At 38.2% G+C, this 22,007-nt stretch overlaps 2 protein-coding genes across 7 annotated transcripts; both read left to right on the top strand.

Annotated features, from left to right (window-relative positions):
- Positions 1–667: 667 nt before the first annotated feature.
- On the top strand, positions 668–9,113 carry LOC145795927 (uncharacterized). Its single transcript, XM_082880867.1, has 3 exons — positions 668–882; positions 8,816–8,912; positions 8,973–9,113. The coding sequence occupies exons 1-3, from the start codon at positions 668–670 to the stop codon at positions 9,111–9,113; spliced, it is 453 nt and encodes a 150-aa protein (XP_082736993.1).
- LOC114323389 (protein NLP8) lies at positions 8,304–21,428 on the top strand. Of its 6 annotated transcripts, none has more exons than XM_082878391.1 (8): positions 8,437–8,603; positions 8,816–8,868; positions 9,181–10,099; positions 16,400–16,444; positions 16,544–17,320; positions 19,323–19,443; positions 19,772–20,895; positions 20,975–21,428. In XM_082878391.1, the coding sequence occupies exons 3-7, from the start codon at positions 9,221–9,223 to the stop codon at positions 20,875–20,877; spliced, it is 2,928 nt and encodes a 975-aa protein (XP_082734517.1). In that variant the 5' UTR covers positions 8,437–8,603; positions 8,816–8,868; positions 9,181–9,220; the 3' UTR covers positions 20,878–20,895; positions 20,975–21,428. The 6 variants fall into 6 exon arrangements, with proteins under 6 accessions (XP_082734518.1, XP_082734517.1, XP_082734521.1 ...); XM_082878395.1 differs by having other exon boundaries at positions 8,452–8,603; positions 9,331–10,099; XM_082878389.1 differs by having other exon boundaries at positions 8,461–8,603; positions 8,973–10,099.
- Positions 21,429–22,007: the final 579 nt, after the last annotated feature.

Here is a 22,007-nt window from a genome sequence, read left to right as displayed (position 1 = left end):
ACTAAAAATCACATTGATACTGCCAAAGTTTTTTGCTTGGTTTCTAGTTTAGTAAATGTTGTTGGAGGATCTTGTAAAAGAAGAGATATTCTTTAAGAGAAACAAATTGCTACCGCTACAAAAGCATTAAACAATGATGAACTTGTTAGTGGTACAGGTTTAAATAAAGAAATTAGTCTTTTACAGGCTGGTGATACACATTAAGGATCACATTATGGAACAATTATGAACTTGATTTTCATGTTCTATTCTATGGTTGATGTAATTGATTTTGTGAAGAAGATGGCTTACATATCAATCGAAGAGTTGAAGCTCATCGTCCAATGGATTTAATGTAGTCCTTTGATTTTTCCTTCAATTTACATTTGCTGAAAAATATCATGGGAATTACAAATGAGTCATTAGCATTACAAAAAAAAAAAAAAAAAATCAAGATATTGTAAATGATATGGCATTGGTTAGATTGTCTAAGCAACGATTACAAGCTATGAGGGATAATGGATGAGATTCTCTATTGACTCAAGTTTGTTCATTTTTTAGCAAACAGGATATTCATATTCTTCACATGGATGATATGTTTGTATTTCGTGGGAGATTATGGCACAAAACATCAAAAAATACAAATTTATATCACTATCGTATTGAGCTATTCCACACAGTCGTATATATGCAACTTCAAAAGCTTAACTACCATTTTATAGAGGTTAATACCGAGTTACTTCTTTACGTCGCTTCCTTGAACCCTTATGATTCATTTCTTGTTATTGATAAGCAAAGGTTGATTCGACTTGTTGAGTTTTATCCATATGATTTTTCTGGAATAAAGTTGATGGCACTTGACAGTCAACTAGAGAACTACATTGTTGATATGCACTCCAACAGGTTTTCAAAACTAAAATAAATTGGTGACATTGCTAAGAAGTTTGTAGAGACAAAGAGGGGTCTCATATATCCTTTAGTTTATTTGCTTGTGAAATTGACATTGATTCTACTAGTTGCAACTGCAACAATTGAAAGAGCTTTTTCAACAATGAAATATATAAAAAAATCGATTGCGTGACTGAATGGAAGATTAGTAGATGAATGATTGTTTGGTTACATACATTGAAAATGATGTATTTGATAATATTGATAATGAACTTATTATACAACGATTTCAAAATATGAAATCTCGTCTGTTATATTTGTAAAAGTTCGTGTATTTACATTTTTTGTTAGAACAATGATATTAATATATTAGAGCCCCCCCATTTTTTTTTTTGGGGGGGGGGGAGGGAATTTGTTAAGTTTAAATTAATAAATTTGTAAAAAAATTTCCACAGAGAGAGAGAGAGCAATGAAAGCTTCTCTCTCTAGGAGATTTCCAGCAGTGTGCCGGCAATGCTCTAGCGACCTCCTTTACACTTCTAAAGTGTAAATCTGTACTCTTAGAATATAGACCTGAACTTCTACAATGTAGATCTGGCTTTTTATGTCAAGACTACGATTTTGAGTGTTTATCCCCGATTTCGACATAGATTTTTGGATTTTCGACACCCACAATGGTTCTCTATTATCTTAAGCCTTTTCACATACCATTGTGGGTGTTCTTCCTCTTTAACTCTAGCTTTTGGCAGAACTACAGTGACGACAACGGCAGAGGTAGACATCGACAATGGGGACGGCGGGTGTTGACACAGACCTTGTGTAACGCCCTGAAAATATTGACAATAGATAAACCTCATAATACTTAATAGATAAGCGGAAGTTTATAGTCTCAAACATACAATATCGACATCATTACCAGAACTAATATTCATTCATTGATTTTCCTTGAAATATTACAAAAGGACGTCACATGCATTAATACATTCATTAATCCTATATTATGAATCTACAACATGTAATAGATATACATTGAAGCAAAAAGGAATAAAGATAAGTTTATGTTCTAATGGTTATAAGTTTCCAAGACGATACTTGGTTACAACAATAGTGGGTTGATGCCTAACACAAATAAAAGCTCTAGGCTTGTACAAAAGACATTAACAAAATGAGCCTTCAACTCCACAGTCCTCCCAAGCTATTCCCTTGGCGAAGGCATATCATAAACACTTAAAAGTTGGTTTCCACATAGGGTGAGCTAATAACCAGTAGAGATAAATTTAATGAATAGTGTGATGCTTAACCAAACCATATTGGTGAATGCATATGAATATCATTTTACCAAAAGCAATGCATTTTCTCTTTAAAACAATGCAATGCCATGTTATAATTCAATTAATAAACTGTTACTTCCAAAATAGAAAAGAGGGCAATGGATACACACATTGGGAATCTCTAAGCACATGTCTGCCAGTAGGCTATACAAGCACTACCAAAGCCATTGTACCGGTATTAGCCAGTAAGATCGGCACCTAACCGATTGGGTTTTTGAATTTTCACCAAAGACATACAGGCCAACATAATAATAACCACAACCACAACCACACCCCCTAATGAGATTCACCAAGGTATTTGCCTATTTTTCTCAAAACGATACATTTTCAATGTATAAATATGAAACAAGTGTTCAAATGTAATGCATGAGTGAATGGTTTCAATTAACCTAATTCTCATGCGATTTCTATAACAATCAATGATATCCTTCACCGATAGCCAAAAAAAATATCTCTATACAAAAGATAAATTTTAAACAACAGATATAAATCTTGAAATTTCAATATAGAAGTAACAATACATGTTCAAGTCCCTTTCCCAATCAAACATGAATTAGAACATTATTCCACAATCCCATCACTTTCCATCTTTGTTCCAAACCAATAAATCCCAAGGATTTCCAATATTTCAAACAAAATCTATTCATTTCAAAAGCCACATTTAAAAGAGATTCCTTAATTTTCAATACTTTTCATTCACCAAACCATTTCATTTTAACCCATCACAATTGTATAACCCAATTCAAAACCCCAAATCAAACCCAAAATCAAATCCCAAACTCTAAAAATATTACTCTATTCACAAGCACATAATGAAGCTAAGTATTATGCAAAAACATTAAAGAAATCCCTATATCAATAGTAGAAAGAGAGAGAAATGAACCCCCAAATTTGACGGTGGCCAAAACCCGAACTTTTCAAATTAAAAGAATTATCTCTTCATGCTCTACCTTTTATCCCAAAGCACCAAAGGTGGTGAGATTCAGGGATTTGAGTATATAGTGAGGTTTATGCAAGAATTTTGAGAGAGAGAGAGAGAGAGAGAGAGAGAGAGAGAGAGAGAGAGAAGCAGAAAAGTGAGAAAAGGTTTTTTTTTCCCGCAGCTTTATACAAGTAGACAGCTCGAGCGACGAAAACACCGCTCGAGCGTCAGACACAGAACATTGCTTGAATGACCAAAACACGGCTCGAGCTTAAAAACCAAACTCCCAAGACAACAACTTTGCAGAACAAATCGCTCGAGCGAACAAAACACTGCTCGAGCAAAGAATAGAAACTCTCAGGCATTTAGACTGCAGCTAGACTGCTCGCACGAAGAACGACTCCCTCCTAGAAGTTTAGACTGCAAACCCAGAATCTGGAAGAAACCAAAGACTGCTCGAGCGAAGAAAAGACTACTCGAGCAAACCTAAGAACAAACAAACAGAATTTCCCCATAACTACTAAGTCCCATCCTATTTCAAACGTAGGCAACAATCTAAATTTTAACTCCCAATCAATAACACGGACTAGAATAGATTTAAACAACACCAATATATACAAAACTCAAAACCATGGAGTATAAATGGGTCAAGTTTCAACCCGAGCCTGCTATATCTTGCTTGGTTTGATGTTAATCTAACTTTCCAAAACACATTTATAAGAAAATTGATGGTTTTTCCTGGATTGTAACTGGTTTTTTTTTTTTTATTTATGATTTTTTTTTGTTTGATTATATGTTTGGCCCTTTTGGGTCATGTTATTTTTCTTTTATTGTATGTTATTTTTTTTATTTTAATATAACTACTTTTTTATGTTCTCAAAAGAAAAATTAATAAATTTGTGAAGTGTAAATTTTTTTTAGTGTCTACCCTAATAAAAATTCCTATAGTCACTAGTGGTCACGAGGTCTCAGATTTGAATTAATGGGGGGTGTCATTCATCTACTGTAATAATTTAATTTTACTAACATCCTATCATGTGGCAAAAAAATAAAAAAATAATAATAAAAATCGCATGCTGTAAGAGTTATCAAAATATGATATTGCCAATTTTGTGTCAAATTAAAATTAAGATGTGACAAAATGCTAAATTTTAGTTAGAACTCTTTTATTTTATTTTATTTTTATAATGGGACCCATAAATAGCATTTTGACTTACAATCAAACCAAATCAAACCAAATCAAGCCTTAAGTTCCATCAAATGAGGTTGACTACATGAATCCTTCTTCTGCACTTGACTCGATCAATAACCATTTGGTTAGTTAAATTTAGGAGATGCATATCTCTGTTTGCTACACTAACTCACGTCAATTTAGGTCTGTCCCTTCCTCTAAACTTTCATCTATTGTCACTGTATCACATCTCTTCACTACTGCATCTGTTGGTCTCCATTGTATATGACCAAACTATCTCAATCTAGTCTCTTGGTCTCCATTGTATATGACCAAACTATCTCAATCTAGTCTCTCTCAACTTATTTTTTATCGGTATTACACCTACCTATTCACGAATATACTCATTTCTAACTTTTTCTTTTCCAGTCTTGTCACACATCCACCTTAGCATTCTCATCTCAGCAACGTTCATCTTATTTACATGTTGTTTCTTAGTTGCCCAACATCTCATCCCATACAACATCTCGTCCTATACAACATCATTGGTCTAATAGCCGTTTTATAAAAATTTTCTTTTAGTATAGTGGATACTCGTTTATATATAGTACCCCAGACGCACTTCTCCATTTAAGCAACTTTGTTGTAATTCTATGGACTACATCTGCTACAATCTCCCTTGCCGTTGTGATAATCGATCCTAAATAACAAAAATGTTCACTCTTAGGTAGTTCTTGGTTCTCAATCTTCGCTTTTCCTCTGTTTCCATTGTTACTATTATAAAAATTACACTCCATGTACTTTGTTTTAATTCTGCTTATCGTAAATCCTTTAGATTTAAGTGATTATCTCCAAGTCTCCAACTTAGTGTTAACTTATTCTCTAATCCCATCCACTAACACAATATTATCTACAAAAAGCATACACTGTGGCACATCATCCTGAATATTTCTCATCAATTTATCCATAACTAAAATAAAAAGATAAAGACTTAAGGTTGATCCATGATGTTACCCTACAGTAATTGAAAATTCACTTGTGTCTCCAGCAAGTGATCTAATAGTAGTCACTATACCTTCATACATGTCTTTAATCACATTAATGTAACATTTTGTCACTCTTTTCTTCTCTATCACCTACTAGATTATATCCCGAGACACTCTATTAGATGCTTTCTCAAGATCGATAAATCCATATGAATGTTTATTTTATTTTCTTTATACTTTTCTATTACTCTTCTCAAAAGATAGGTCACTTTCATTATTGATCAACCAGATATAAATCCAAATTGATTCTCTAACACCTCTATTATATCTCGCAATTGACATTCCATCACTCTCTCCCACACTTTCATTATATGACACATCAGCTTGATTCCTCTATAACCGCTGCAATTACAGACATCTCCTTTATTCTTATAGATTGATACTAAAATACTATTCATCCACTTCTCTGACATTTTCCTAGTCAACAAAATCTTGCTAAATAACCTAGTCAACCAAGCAACTCCCTTCTTACTCAAGCATTTCCAATCTTCAATAGGGATATCATCAGGGTCCTAAAGCTTTGTTCGATTTCATCTTCTTAAGAGCAATCTCCATTTTAAAGTTTCTAATCCTGTGATAGAATCTGTAGTCTTTGTTTTCCTTATTATTGGTTACTTCCTCCCCTTTTGACATTCCTTCATGTTTCTCATTTAATAATTTCTCAAAAAATAATTCTTCTACCTCTCCTTAATCTTTTCATCTTTCACAAACAGCGTAGAGTTCTCACTCTTGATGCACTTAACCTAATTAAAATCTCTTACTTCCCTTTCTCTTATATTAGCAATTTTGTTTATTCTTTTTTCTCCCTTCTTACTATATAGTTTAGTGTATAGATCATTATAGGTTTCTTAAACTCTCTCGCTACTTTTTTTAGTTCCTTATTAGTCAGTACTTTCTTGACTTACTATATATAAGAAAATTTAAAAAATAATGTCTAATTACACCATTAATGCACATTATTAAAAATTAGGCAAAATTCATTTTACCTTTTATAGTATGATCCAATAGCACTTTACTTTCATGTCTTTTAAAAATAACCAAATACCTCTTATATAATTGGACTAAAATATTACAATTACATTTTTCATCCAAACTAACAGAGAGTGTGTTTCACATGCCTATTTTGAGAGTGGAGAAGGAAAAAAAAAAGTCAAAATTAAATTTCAATATAAGAAGATGAAACTAACATTGTTTTACCTTTTTCTTTTTTTTTTATTATCTAAATTTCTAAATTAAACATACATATTATATATATAGAACAAATTAAATTAACATAAATACCTTAATTTATTATTATAAAAATTAATCATCAAACTACTTTAATCTAGTTTTTAAATTTTAATCCAATTTTTTATTTAATAATATTTTAAAATAAACATAAACACACACACACACAGACATATATAACAAATTAAATCATAAATAAAATTAAGCACCCTAATTTATTACCATAAAATTACAATATTTAATAATATTTTTAATTAACCATATATATATGAAAAATTAAATCATAAATTCATGTAAATAACTTAATTTATTACCATAAAATCTTAATTGAATTTTTAATTTTTAACCAAATTTATTATTTAATAATATTTTAAATTAAACATGTACATATAGATATTAAACAATTAAGTCATAAATTAGTTGTAATGTCTATATATAGGGCATATATATACATTTGTATCATAATGTCTAATTAAATTAAAAATTAATTTTGTTAAAAAAATATTTGGAAAACTCTATTTTCTTAGATTATTTTTGTATTATGTTTTTAATTTTTGTTACTTAATCATGGAGATAAATTTATTTATTTATTTATAAAGAGAGCTAAAAATAAAATAAGAAAACATAAATAGTATAATTGTGTTTTTATTATTAACATTAACTGAGTTAAGGTTGTATTTGAATCCAAAATCACATAAGAGTATGTAGTTATTTTCAAAATACAGATTTAAAGTGCTATCAAGTCATATCATAAGAAAGTAAAATAAATTTTACCATTAAAAATTTAATACACGAAAAATTTTCCAGTATGTAATACATACTGTATACAATCTTAACATAAAATTATGTATGTTTTTATAAATTTATATTAATTTTTTATAAAAATATGTAAATTGAATATAAATTTATAAAATCATGTAAGTTTTTATAAATTTATGTTTAACTTATATTTTTATAAAATTAATTATATAATTTCATGTAAGAGTTGTATATGATGTACATGGAACCCGAAACATTTCCCTTTTCACAATGTTACCACTGTTAAAATTTGACTTTGATCATCTATTATAATATATTCGCATGGGAGATTTTTTTAATTTTTTATAGTGTTGTCTATGTCTAGTAACTAAACCCTCTGCCGTACTGATGTACAATCTGTCTGGACCGTTCCACCACCCATTTCCTATTAATTTCTCTCTCTCTCTCTCTCCACATCTTATAGGCTTTCTCTAGAATTTTTTGGTTTTTTCTAATAATACTAATTAATGTATATATTAATGTACTAACAGATAATATGATATCATTTATATAATTTTAAATATTTGTAACTTGTATAATAAGTGTGATCAATAATAATATCACAACACTAATTAGTACACTAATATGTATATTAATTGGTATATATAGTACCATCGTTTTTTTTTACCCTGTATTTATAGTATATTCATTTATCTCTCTCTACATACATATAGCCTTCAGTTGACATGTCAGACATTTTGATTTTTTTTGAATATTTTAGTAAAAAAAATAAAAATAAATTTTTTAATTTAATAAGACAAAACATTATATCTAATTTATAATCATTTTATTTTTCACTAATAAAAGTCAAAAAAATACTATTGTAAAAGAAACTTTTTAATAATAAAATAATCAAAAGTCAACCCGCATCTCAAACAGACCATCGTCACTCTCTAGAGTTTTTTTGGTATTTATTTATGGATAAACTAATAGGTCTTAATAATTAGATTCAATTTCTATCAAATTTTATTAAAAATTTTTTTTGATAAAATTATAATTAAAAATAAATTTTTGGCGATAATTTTTTATATATACCGCTAAAAATTGATAATTAAACAATAAATTTGCTTATTAAGAGCTGTACCATTTATTTATTTATTTTTAAGTTGAGAGATAGCCGTGTTTCGAGGGTCTGCGGCGAGTTTGTCAAACTTATATGAAGATAGTTTGGTAGGCGTTGGAAGCTTATCTGTAGAAGAAGCTAGGGCTACGATTTTTGAATTCCTGATTCGCCTATTTAGGTGAAAACTCACTTAATCTTTATCTATTCATGGGTTTCGATGTTTTGTTTCATTTCGATCAGAGTTTCAAATATTTTTTTTTTTTATCAAATTGAATTTGGGTGATTGGTTGTTGGTTTGGCCGAATTCTTTTGTTTCTCTTTTGACAAATTCTGTCTGTTTGAGTTTGTTGTTTGATTAAGAGTTGTGTTTTTTTATTTTATTTTTTGCAGGTCGTGGGTTGCTTTGGGAGATAACGAATTTTGTAGTTATTATCAGTTCAAAGGTCAGTACAAATCTGTTTTATTGGTTCTTGTAGAGAATTCACTGGTTAATTATTGAATAAGTTATTGATTTCTTATGTTAATTAGCATTTTTCTTTCACTGAAGATCAGAAGAGTTTACTTTGTTGTTGTAGAGAGATTTGAGCATAAAAATCAGATGAATTTGATGTGGAAGTATTGGGTTTTGGGTGTACAAATGGGAGAGGATTTTAGGGACACAAACCCGTGCTTTTTGAAAGAAATCTAGTATTTATTGCTTTGGTTGGTCAAAATTTTGCTTTTTTTTTTTTAATGGAATATCCATTTTCATCTAGAGAAAAGGGTACCGGTTATTGGGCTTCTCCAAAAGTTCAGATGGAGGGTGTACCATTGGATGGTGGTACAAGGCATTCAATTTCGGAGGAATCCTTTAATAATATTGCAGAGCTTGTGAATTTTGATACATATGCTGGATGGTGTTGCAGCCCCTCAACGACGGACCAATTGTTTATGTCTAATGTGTTGTCACCCCTTCAGTCAATGCCCGCAAGTTACATGCCGTTTGATGCATTGAACTTCAGTGAACAAAATACTGCTGCATTCGCTGTGTCTGATGGTGATGTTGTGGGGAGTTCTTACAGTGGTGGAGACAAAATGATGTTCCAACATATGAATACCCAATTGGATTTTTTGGTGGATTCTGCTGGTGGGGATTACTCTGGTGCTAAAATGGGTAGTGGTTATTTTCAGCAAAATATAGGGAATTGTGGGATCCCTAGGCCACTTTCACAAACGCTTGCAGAGAAGATGCTGAAGGCGTTGTCCTTGTTTAAAGAGTCATGTAGAAGTGGTATTTTGGCCCAAGTTTGGGTTCCAATCAAGCATGGTGATCAGTATATCTTAAGCACTTGTGAGCAACCCTACTTGCTCGATCAGATGCTTGCAGGGTATCGTGAAGTATCAAGGGCATTTACCTTTTCTGCAGAAGTAAAACAAGGTTCTTTTCCCGGGTTACCTGGTCGTGTATTTATTTCAAAAACTCCCGAGTGGACCTCAAATGTGGTATACTACAACAAGACCGAGTACTTGCGTGTTCAGCATGCAGTTAAGCATGGAGTTCGTGGATCCATTGCTTTACCCATTTTTGAAGATGATCCCCTTGAAATGTCATGTTGTGCTGTGCTCGAACTTGTAACCACGAAAGAGAAACCCGACTTTGATTTGGAGATGGAGACTGTTTGTCATGCACTCCAGGTTAGTCTTCTTTCCTTGTCTTTACAATGGGAATTCTTCCTTCCATCCTCCTTGGAGTTTAATTTTCCTCTATTCGTGTTGAAACTTTTGAATCGATGATTCAATCACCTGTTTAATTAATGGGACACCATTTCCTCTCTAAAATTGCATCACATACTTTCTAGTTAAGGAACAAAACCAGAAGAGGGAAAAAAAAGAAGGTATAAATGCTCATGAAACAGTCACCCCACCAAAACTGGCCAAAGTGGTTTTGAATTCATTTTTGGTGTGTATGGAAATCACATAATGTACTTGAAGTCAAATAGCGCATAGCTGTCATTCCCTTTTTGATTTATGGGGATGCATTGTCATCTTGGTTAAGCTATCTTGGGAAATAAATTATAGCAGAGAATGTGATTTGTTTTCAAGTATCTTTAAACTAGGAAGTGTTGTTTCTCAGTACTAAACATGTCTCCATTTTGCTAATGGGAGTTTGTTTTTGGTATCTAATTGATCTCCATGTATTTAGACAAAGCTCCACAACTTGTTTAGTATTTATATACGCCTCCTTTTGTTTTAGTAGTTGAGAGGGAGATTAATGATATGGACTTTGTGCCAGACAGATTTGGGCCGGGCAGAGTTGTGCCGGACAGATTTGGACCGGACAGAGTTGTGCCGGACAGATTTGGGCCGGGCAGAGTTGTGCCGGACAGAGTTGTGCCGGACAGATTTGGGCCGGGCAGAGTTTGGACTGAGTGTGTGCCACCCCGGACCGAACAGAAACTGCTCGGCCAGGAAGTGACCGGTCGGACCAGGATGCTCGGTCCGAGGATGGTCGAAGCCAGACAGACCGAGTGACCGGCGCCCGGAAAGGCGTGGTCAGCCGAGGTAGTTGATTGACCGGCAGGAAGGCCGACCAAAGGAGGTACCCGGGCTAGGCTTTGCCGGGATGCCGCCTAGCCCGGTCCTCCATGTGTTTGTCCGGTTAGGCGCATGGGTATGAAGCATGGCATGGCCGTGGTAGAGCAGCTCGGCTGCCGAGCTCCAGCTGTGAAATCAGGCAGTTGAGATTAGGTAATGTTCAGCAAGGTCTATGCTGACAGATGGGATAGCAGAGCCACGTGTCAGGAGATGACTGGGAGTGGGTAAGGGGCTCAGAAGGTATATAGGCATGTCTGCGCCCCCCATACGCGACACACGAACACATGTGTAAGGATTTCTTACACTCAAACACTCTCTCCCTTCTCTCTATTCCCTCTAAGGTGTGTGCTAACTTGACCGTCGGAGGGTTTTTCCGGCCACACACCGCCGGGTAGCTCACCATTACTTGCTCGCAGGTGATCGGACATCGACGGAGCTCGGAAGAAAGGAATACGGGTACGCCGGAATATTTGCTCCCCGTACAATTGGCGCCGTCTGTGGGAAGCTTGACAGACAAAACCGTGTCTTCCAGGTTCATCTGATCGCCGTCCATGGCGAACAACGACGAGTTTCCGTTGTCTGCCATCGACGGAGCCACCCCGGAGTATACCCGAAGGAGAGAGGGACCTCCTGCTGTCCACCCAATGGCTGACTTGGGAACGCCCACTGGCGGACAGTCGGGAGACGCGCGGGATAAGCGCGGAAGAAGTCATGGTCATTCACGGAGTCCAGACGGTCACCGGCGGAGGAGAGACTCACACGCCAGACGTCTGGAAAATAAGTTGAGGGACCAAGACGCTGTCATCCGGCGAATGGCGGCGGAGATGGAGGATCTGAAGCGGCATGTCAAAGGGAAAGGTGAAGCTAGAGTGGGTGACCACAATGAGCGCACCCCATCCCGCCGTTCAGGCGGTCAGAGTCAGCGACGCATTCCATCCATTTCTATTACCAGAAGTTACCAGGTTGGTGATTCCGACGTGCATGCAGAGAAGTCTAGCGCGCAAGACAGCACCTACCGGCCCTCACGTCCGGTGACGACTTCGAGGTACTCTTACTCCGCTCATTCAGAGGATTTGCGGGCGGTCTTAAAGGAGCGGGTTCGTCGGCGCGAAGCTCAGAGGATACCGGCGTTCCAGCGGCTATCCTACGGGGTTCACGCCAGCGAGGAGGTCGGAATGCCTTCACCCCGCCAAGCAGCGCCACTCCTAGTGGATTCAGATTTGGCCAGGTTGAGTGCCACCCCTTTCTCCCTGGAAATAGAAACTACACCGCTTCCGGCAAGCTTCCACCAGCCAAAGTTCGCGCTTTACGACGGGAAAACCGATCCTTACCTGTATGTGAGCCACTTCCGACAGGTTATGGCCGGACATAGGCGAAATGACGGACTTATGTGCCTGATCTTCCCGTCAAGTTTAGGCGAGCTGGGCTTGAAGTGGTTCGAGAGGTTGCCGGAATGGAGCATACAACGATGGCATCAGTTGGCCGAAGCGTTTGTGACGCGCTTCAAAACCAACACAAAAACACCAAAGGAAGTCGATCATTTACTTAGTGTCAAGATGGAACCAAGCGACACACTGAAGGCATACAACTCGAGGTATTGGGAAACCTTCAACGAGATCTTGGATTGCCCGGTCAACCTTGCGATCACGCAATACAAGCACGGTCTCCCGCTCGGACATAGGCTGAGGGATTCGCTTACAATGAACCAGCAGACATCCATGTGGCACCTAATGCAGCGCATCAATGAGCACATCCGAGTAGAGGATGATGCAGCGACGTCCACCGCGGAGACAACCTCGATGGCAACGGGCAAGTGGGCGACTGGGTTTTAAGGAAGGTCATGGGCAACGCACTAGTGCCGGGTGAAGGCAAGCTAGGGGCAAACTAGGAAGAGCCTTACAAGATAACCGGGCAAGGGGGCATACCACTTAGAGGATTTGGATGGCAAAGGCGTACCCCGGCCATGGAATGCGGCCTTATGTAATTTTTTGAGGGACTTGTTTCCCCTACACTTCTGAATGCAAATACTCTTTTTGTCAATGTAATAGAAGTGAATTACTTTTGCTGAAGAGCTTTGTTGTGTCCGAAATAATAGTGGATGAGGGGCCTACTCTTCTGTTCCAACCGAGATGGTTTACTCCGGTTGGAAGAGTTGGTGTTTTGTCCAACTTCGCATTCCCAACCGAGATGGTTTACTCCGGTTGGAAGAGTTAGTGTTTTGTCCAACTTCGAATTCCCAACCGAGATGGTTTACTCCGGTTGGAAGAGTTGGTGTTTTGTCCAACTTCGAATTCCCAACCGAGATGGTTTACTCCGGTTGGAAGAGTTGGTGTTTTGTCCAACTTCGCATTCCCAACCGAGATGGTTTACTCCGGCTGGAAGAGTTGGTGTTTTGTCCAACTTCGAATTCCCAACCGAGATGGTTTACTCCGGTTGGAAGAGTTGGTGTTTTGTCCAACTTCGAATTCCCAACCGAGATGGTTTACTCCGGTTGGAAGAGTTGGTGTTTTGTCCAACTTCGCATTCCCAACCGAGATGGTTTACTCCGGTTGGAAGAGTTGGTGTTTTGTCCAACTTCGGATTCCCAACCGAGATGATTTACTCCGGTTGGAAGAGTTGGCGTTTTGTCCAACTTCGGATTCCCAGCCGAGATGTTTTACTCCGGCTGAAGAGTTGATGACTTGCTCAACTGCGAGGTTCCAGCCGAGATGATTTACTCCGGCTGAAGAGTTGATGACTTGTTCAACTGCGAGGTTCCAGCCGAGATGTTTTACTCCGGCTGAAGAGTTGATGACTTGCTCAACTGCGAGGTTCCAGCCGAGATGTTTTACTCCGGCTGAAGAGTTGATGACTTGCTCAACTGCGAGGTTCCAGCCGAGATGATTTACTCCGGCTGACGGGTTGATGATTTGCTCAACTGCGAGGTTCCAGCCGAGATGATTTACTCCGGCTGAAGAGTTGATGATTTGTTCAACTGCGAGGTTCCAGCCGAGATGATTTACTCCGGCTGAAGAGTTGATGATTTGTTCAACTGCGAGGTTCCAGCCGAGATGTTTTACTCCGGCTGAAGAGTTGATGACTTGCTCAACTGCGAGGTTCCAGCCGAGATGATTTACTCCGGCTGACGGGTTGATGATTTGCTCAACTGCGAGGTTCCAGCCGAGATGATTTACTCCGGCTGAAGAGTTGATGATTTGTTCAACTGCGAGGTTCCAGCCGAGATGATTTACTCCGGCTGAAGAGTTGATGATTTGTTCAACTGCGAGGTTCCAGCCGAGATGTTTTACTCCGGCTGAAGAGTTGATGACTTGTTCAACTGCGAGGTTCCAGCCGAGATGTTTTACTCCGGCTGAAGAGTTGATGACTTGCTCAACTGCGAGGTTCCAGCCGAGATGATTTACTCCGGCTGACGGGTTGATGATTTGCTCAACTGCGAGGTTCCAGCCGAGATGATTTACTCCGGCTGAAGAGTTGATGATTTGTTCAACTGCGAGGTTCCAGCCGAGATGATTTACTCCGGCTGAAGAGTTGATGATTTGTTCAACTGCGAGGTTCCAGCCGAGATGTTTTACTCCAGCTAAAGAGTTGATGATTTGCTCAACTGCGAGGTTCCAGCCGAGATGTTTTACTCCGGCTGGTGAGTTGATGATTTGCTCAACTCCGAGGGTCCAGTCGAGCTGTTCTTGTCTGCCAGGAAAGAAGTCGCGGAGCGGACCTTGCTCCCCCTCTTTGGAGTTCCTTGGCCGAGCTGATCTTGTCCGCCAAGAAAGAAGTGGCGGAGCGGACCTTGCTCGCCTTCTTTGGAGTTCCTTGGCCGAGCTGATCTTGTCCGCCAAGAAAGAAGTAGCGGAGCGGACCTTGCTCCCCTTGTTTGGAGTTCCTTGGCCGAGCTGATCTTGTCCGCCAAGAAGGAAGTCGCGGAGCGGACCTTGCTCCCCTTCTTTGGAGTTCCTTGGCCGAGCTGATCTTGTCCGCCAAGAAGGAAGTCGCGGAGCGGACCTAGCTCGCCTTCTTTGGAGTTCCTTGGCCGAGCTGATCTTGTCCACCAAGAAGGAAGTCGCGGAGCGGACCTAGCTCGCCGACCTTGGAAGTTCCTTGACCGAGCTGTTGTTGCTCGCCAAGAAGCACGTCGCGGAGCGGACCTTGCTCGCCGACCTTGGAAGTTCTTTGCCGAGCTGTTGTTGCTCGCCAAGAAGCAAGTCGCGGAGCGGACCTTGCTCGCTGACCTTGGAAGTTCCTTGACCGAGCTGATGTTGCTCGCCAAGAAGGAAGTCGTGGAGCGGACCTTGCTCGCTTTCTTAGTACGGTCACCATCTTGCATATTGAGGACCGAGGAAGTATTACCCCGATCAGGATAGGTAATCCCAGTCACGCTTCAGCGGACGGAATTAAGGGGCAATTGAGAGGGAGATTAATGATATGGACTTTGTGCCAGACAGATTTGGGCCGGGCAGAGTTGTGCCGGACAGAGTTGTGCCGGACAGATTTGGGCCGGGCAGAGTTTGGACTGAGTGTGTGCCACCCCGGACCGAACAGAAACTGCTCGGCCAGGAAGTGACCGGTCGGACCAGGATGCTCGGTCCGAGGATGGTCGAAGCCAGACAGACCGAGTGACCGGCGCCCGGAAAGGCGTGGTCAGCCGAGGTAGTTGATTGACCGGCAGGAAGGCCGACCAAAGGAGGTACCCGGGCTAGGCTTTGCCGGGATGCCGCCTAGCCCGGTCCTCCATGTGTTTGTCCGGTTAGGCGCATGGGTATGAAGCATGGCATGGCCGTGGTAGAGCAGCTCGGCTGCCGAGCTCCAGCTGTGAAATCAGGCAGTTGAGATTAGGTGATGTTCAGCAAGGTCTATGCTGACAGATGGGATAGCAGAGCCACGTGTCAGGAGATGACTGGGAGTGGGTAAGGGGCTCAGAAGGTATATAGGCATGTCTGCGCCCCCCATACGCGACACACGAACACATGTGTAAGGATTTCTTACACTCAAACACTCTCTCCCTTCTCTCTATTCCCTCTAAGGTGTGTGCTAACTTGACCGTCGGAGGGTTTTTCCGGCCACACACCGCCGGGTAGCTCACCATTACTTGCTCGCAGGTGATCGGACATCGACGGAGCTCGGAAGAAAGGAATACGGGTACGCCGGAATATTTGCTCCCCGTACAGTAGTTTTCCTCAGTTATGGAAATTTTTATGCTTTTAGTCAACTTTTTATCTTGATCTGTGAATCATTAATTCAAGGCTCATGAGGTGTTTTTTCCCAATTTTCATGGCTGCTATTCAAAGGAAAGTATAAAAATATGATGTTTCTATATATGCCTAGGACGTGAATTTATTTTATAATAAATTTTTATTGCAGAGTTGTTAGTTTTGTCTGAACTCCTAATCCTGAATGTTTTTACAGGCTGTGAATTTAAGAAGCACTACACCTCCTAGGCTTTATCCCCAGGTAATAAATAACAAGATGAATAATGTTTATTTTTTTTATTCAATTTTTAAAAGCTCGGGAAATATTAATGGTTTTAATTATTTTCTCTTATTTTGGCAGTGCTTGTCTAACAATCAAAGGGCTGCTTTAGCTGAGATAACCGATGTTTTACGAGCTGTGTGTCATGCACATAGATTGCCGCTTGCTCTAACGTGGATTCCATGTAGCTACAATCAAAGAGTTGGTGATGAAAATATAAGAGTACGTGTGAGAGAGGGTAAGGCAAGTTTAAATGAGAAATGTATATTATGCATTGAGGGTACTGCTTGCTATGTGAACGATGGAGACTTGCAAGGATTTGTGCATGCATGCGCAGAACATTATCTCGAGGAAGCCCAAGGTATAGTCGGAAAAGCTTTGCAATCAAATCACCCGTTTTTCTTCCCTGATGTGAAAGAATATGACATCAGTGAGTATCCACTGGTCCATCATGCGCGCAAGTTTGGGCTGAACGCCGCTGTTGCAATCAGGTTAAGGAGCATGTACACTGGCAATGATGACTACATATTAGAGTTTTTTCTACCCCTAAATATGAAAGGGAGCACGGAACAGCAACTCTTGTTGAACAACCTCTCTGGCACTATGCAAAGGATTTGTAAGAGTTTAAGGACAGTTTCGGATGCTGAATTAGTTGGTGCAGAGGGTTCTCAATTTGCATTTCAAAAGGAGTTGGTCCCCAACTTCCAAACTGATGCAATTTCAAGGAAAACCACCTCTCGAGAGGCATTATTAGATAGCAGTTTGAATTCTGTTGATCAAATGCCACTTCCACTGGATGGTCTTGATGTATTTGAGTCAAAAACTATTGGATTAGAACCAAATGGTCCTCGTGAACAGGTAAGTGGTACTCTTTCAAACCATATTTCTTTCTTGCATCATCAATGATCTTGTTTAAAATTAAGATATGGAGTTGGTATTTGGAACTTCTATGCATTTTTTTTAACCATGTGCTAGCGGACCGATGATGTCCATTTTCTGCAGATCCCATTGAAGTTATGAGTTTCAAATATAATTCTGCATGTAAGAAGAATTTTTATGGGAAGTTTTTCATTATTTTGTTTTTCATAAAACATCTTATGTTATTGGTGCTTTTTTCCCCATCAACAATGACCTCCCTCTCTCTCTCTCTGACTCTGTGACTGGATTTTACCTATCTTCCTTGAGGCATTAAATCATTGGTACTGTTCCAGATTCCCATCAGAACCCCAAAGGAACAAATTAATTAAGCACAAAAAACTGAACAGAAGAAACCTTATAATCACTTGAAGTACATACGCCAAGATTTTGTGCCTCTGTTTTTGCAAGAATTAGCTGAGCTCTCTCTACTTGGTAACCGAGAGAAGCTTCACCTTCATGGCAATTCCTGAAAATATGTTTTCTCAGTTCCAAAGATGTAAATTGTTAGAATTAGTTCCGAAGCATTGTGATTAATGATATTATTAAAGCTGCAGACATGCTGATGTAAGCTGAGTGTTGGTCAATCAAGTGGACTTGGCTATTCTGTCAGCACCCACAGAACAAATAGAAATTCAAATACAATATTGAAAACAACAGTGCAAAATAAATAGGCTGCAAACGTAAAAAAAACCACTAAAGTATTTTTCCGTGGACCAATTCTTTCTTTTTTTTAAGCTCCATTGAAATAAGGAAAACTTCTATATGAAGCAGAAATCAATAATGTCTATGAAGCATGAGTACGTATGGGAACCGGTACGATACGGGTATGTCGATACAGTAAAATCTAAAAAAGTTAAGGTAAGGGTATAGTTGGATACGTTTGTAAATTTATTTTATTTTATTTTATTTTTTTTAATTTAGAGTAACACAAAAACTAGTTAAATGACTTAGTTTGTTGAGATCTAACCTACAATTCACATTTAATGCAAAAAAGTAAAAGTATAAACTAAAATTAAATGTCATTATATTAAATAACTTACAAACCATAGTTTAATTTTAAAATCTTGTTGAGAATTAAAATAAATAAATAAATAAAGTCCAATGAAACTAATTTTACCTTTGTATTAAAAGAAAATATTATTTTGACTAAGGTATAGTATGACTTGCGTAAACACTAGATATGTCTGGAGTACAGCAAACATAAAGGAAAAAAAAGAAAAGAAATTGGTATGTGTTTCAGATATTCGGTACGTATGTAGAAATACCATACGTAGTACCGGTACCCGGTACAGGTATGGCATGTTTGTCGAAGTACACATGCTTCATAGGTTGTTGGTCACCCCCACCCAAATCATAATAGCAAAAGCAAAAAATAGTGTAGGCTTAATAATTCTTTGGTTCTCGCTTATGAGCCTAGGAAAACCTTATTTGTAAATTTATGAAATACCAAGGGTTCCTATTTGTTTGCTTGACAACGGTAATCTTCACTAATCCTTTCGTCCGTGATACTTATAGACTATTGACAAAGAGATATTATTAAGATCAACGTACAACCATTGGATTGAAGACTTAACATATATTTGGTATTCATGAATACAGTAGTTAATATTTGTTTAAGTTTATTGATAAAGTTATATTACCAAAGTTATGCGAACTGGGTCCTTGCATAATTTTTTAATAAAATTGTACAGTCATTCAAACTGAAAATGCGAAAAAGGAAAGGAAAATGTGCCAAAATAAAAGGCGCACACACACACGCTCACGCGCGAGCACACACACACACACACACACACCCATTGAGTGCTTACATATCTAAGAAAATGACATGATTCTTATTGTGAATTATGTCCAGTTTGGTACTTTTTGTTTTGAATATTCACAATGCAATCATTTTGTATAATTTGGGAATTGATTTGTCACACAATTTCTTGATTCTATGTAGACGAGTGGATCAAGGAGACTAACAGAGAAAAGGCGGAGTACAGCAGAGAAGAATGTTAGCTTAAGTGTTCTTCAGCAATACTTTTCTGGGAGTCTTAAGGATGCTGCCAAAAGCATTGGTGGTAAGACCTAATAGTAGCATGCTTTTTGTCTATATATAAATTTGTTGACTCATTCAGTTGCTGACTACCATGGGCGTTTGTCAAGCAATAAACATGATCCTATGTAGCCTTCTGTTCAAAGTGCAAATTATCGAGTTTTAAGAGATCTTTCATTTCCAAAAACTTAATTATAAAAAAATAAAATCTGGAAAATTTGTGTTCAAAAATAACACTTGATTTGTTGCTGAATTATTTACCTCCATTCCTTCCCCAACAATATGATTTGGTCTTGTTCCTGTTCCTGTTCCAATAGTTTTAATGAATTAATTAATTTGTTGGTTGTTTGTAGTTTGCCCTACTACACTGAAGAGGATATGCAGACAACATGGGATCTCAAGATGGCCATCCCGCAAGATAAACAAAGTGAACCGTTCCCTAAAGAAAATACAAACTGTGCTAGACTCTGTTCAGGGGGTTGAAGGAGGCCTTAAGTTTGACCCGACCACTGGTGGTCTTGTGGCAGCTGCAGATTTTGATGCAGGGACAAGTAGTAGTATTCTCTTCCCTACCAAAAAACTTTCTGTTCAAAATCCTGAATCACTTACCCAACATGAATCAGCAGCAATATCATCTGTTTGTCCTTCAACCAATCATGCTGACAATTCTGCCATCAAATTGGAAGAGGACCATTTCATCATGGGTGGTGGAAACCAAGTAGGGCCTCCGAGGAGTAGGACGAGAAGTCGATTCATGCCAAACACCAAAAATAATAATAATAATAATAATAATAATAATAATAATAATATTAATAATAATTCCGACGCTCTTGTTGGTGAATGTTGTGATGACTCCAAATCAACTGGATTATTATTAGATGCTAGGCCATTGCAACCACCAGATGAGATGGATACTACTGGAATGGATGGTGGTGATAATGCTGGCATGATGATGATGGAAGCTGATGATGATGGGGTAGTTATTGAACATAACCAAGCTACCACCTCTTCAGGCATGACTGACTCATCGAGCGGGTCTGGTTCAGGCATGACTGACTCATCCAGCGGGTCTGGTTCAAGGGCGCATGGTAGTTCATCAAGCTCTCCAAGCTTTGGTGAACAACAGGAACACACCAAACTCCAAACCAGCTCAAAAATCACCGTGAAAGCTACTTACAAAGAAGATACAGTGAGGTTCAAATTTGAGCCTTGTGGAGGGTGTCACAAACTATATGATGAGGTTGGGAAGAGGTTCAAATTGCATATGGGAACATTCCAGCTCAAGTATCTGGATGATGAAGAGGAATGGGTGATGTTGGTAACCGACTCTGATCTGCAAGAGTGTCTTGATATATTGGATTTTGTTGGCACTTGTACTGTGAAATTTCTGGTTCGTGATGCCACTTGTTCCATGGGCAGCTCTGGTAGTACCAATTGCTTCTTGGCAGGAGTTTCTTAGAAGTTGCTCTCTATATATGTATGTGAAAAACTGGCAACCTTTGTCTATTGTTGTGTTCATTGTGTTTTGTGTTGATTGTTGATGGTGTGCATGGCAGGTGCGGTTACCATGGCTGGCTAGGCAATGACATTCTCTTGAGAGAGGGCTTGAGTTGTTCATTCATAGGGTAACAATCATGGTGTGACACATCATTATTCGGTTGGTTTAGTTGCCACGTCTCGCATATAATGCTTCAAATTACAATGATGAAAGTTATGATTGGTTGGTTTGAGTTGAAAGGAAATTACTGGAAGGATGGATGTGAGAGTCCACACTTGTGTCAATGTATGTATAAACCTGTAGATGCTAGAAACAGCAATGGAAGTTGTAGTTGTAATGGTGAGGATACATCTTTTTCCCTTTTTTCCTTTTTTGGGGTAAGCCAAGATAGTTTCTGAGCATGATCATGCTTTTGAATCTCTGCTTTGCTTTTTTAATACTCTGTTGTATGCTGATGATTCAGATGTATACTCCTGGATAATTATTTAGTAATTTTGGAATACCATTGTGTCCATGTGATGTTCTTGACTAACATAGTATGTTCTTGACTAATGATATAGTAAAATATTTTACGATTGGGACAATACTGACTGATGTATCTTAGTGTGCGAGGCAATTTTACTCTACACTTCTTGACTGAGCGCAGAACCGAGCATGATGCCTAGTTGGATGACCAGTCAAAGATGGAGTTCATTGGAGAGGCCCGAGGAGAGAGTGGCCAAGTCAAGGTAAAGTTCACAATTGGTGGGATAATACTTATCATGACCGTTGTGGCCTACAGGGCCTTAGCCCAAGGCACGTGAAAGTCTAAATAAGAATCTATAATCATATAGAATAAATGTAATAGTAATTTAGGTCTCGTTTGACAAGTGATTTTTTAGTCAAAAAGTCAAACAGTCACTAAAAAAATCAAAAAGTCAACAACTTATACTAACAAGTCAAATATTTTCTTCTCTTTTTATTTTTTGTATATCTTTTCGTAAAAAGTTATCTAAAAAATAATAGTTTTTTTTAGTTCATATTTTAGTCAAATAATCAAAAAATTACTAAATTAGTCTGTTTCCAAATGAGGTTTAATCATGAATAAATCA

The sequence above is a fragment of the Camellia sinensis genome, chromosome 7, assembly GCF_055761805.1.
Source record: "Camellia sinensis isolate YWXY chromosome 7, ASM5576180v1, whole genome shotgun sequence".
In the NCBI taxonomy this organism is placed as follows: Eukaryota; Viridiplantae; Streptophyta; class Magnoliopsida; order Ericales; family Theaceae; genus Camellia; species Camellia sinensis.
The sequence above is the reverse complement of the archived record's forward strand: the minus strand, read 5'-3'. Positions and strand labels throughout refer to the sequence as shown.

Bases quoted from the DNA above. Each gene is read 5' to 3' on its own strand.
- LOC145795927 (XM_082880867.1), top strand. From the start codon at position 668: ATGCAACTTCAAAAGCTTAACTACCATTTTATAGAGGTTAATACCGAG. The intron at 883-8,815 runs GTTTTCAAAACT...TATTTTTTGCAG, and splicing joins GTTGATATGCACTCCAACAG to GTCGTGGGTTGCTTTGGGAG. The intron at 8,913-8,972 runs GTTAATTATTGA...CTTTCACTGAAG, and splicing joins TTCTTGTAGAGAATTCACTG to ATCAGAAGAGTTTACTTTGT.
- LOC114323389 (XM_082878389.1), top strand. From the start codon at position 9,158: ATGGAATATCCATTTTCATCTAGAGAAAAGGGTACCGGTTATTGGGCT. The intron at 10,100-16,399 runs GTTAGTCTTCTT...ATGTTTTTACAG, and splicing joins CTGTTTGTCATGCACTCCAG to GCTGTGAATTTAAGAAGCAC. The intron at 19,444-19,771 runs GTAAGACCTAAT...GGTTGTTTGTAG, and splicing joins TGCTGCCAAAAGCATTGGTG to TTTGCCCTACTACACTGAAG.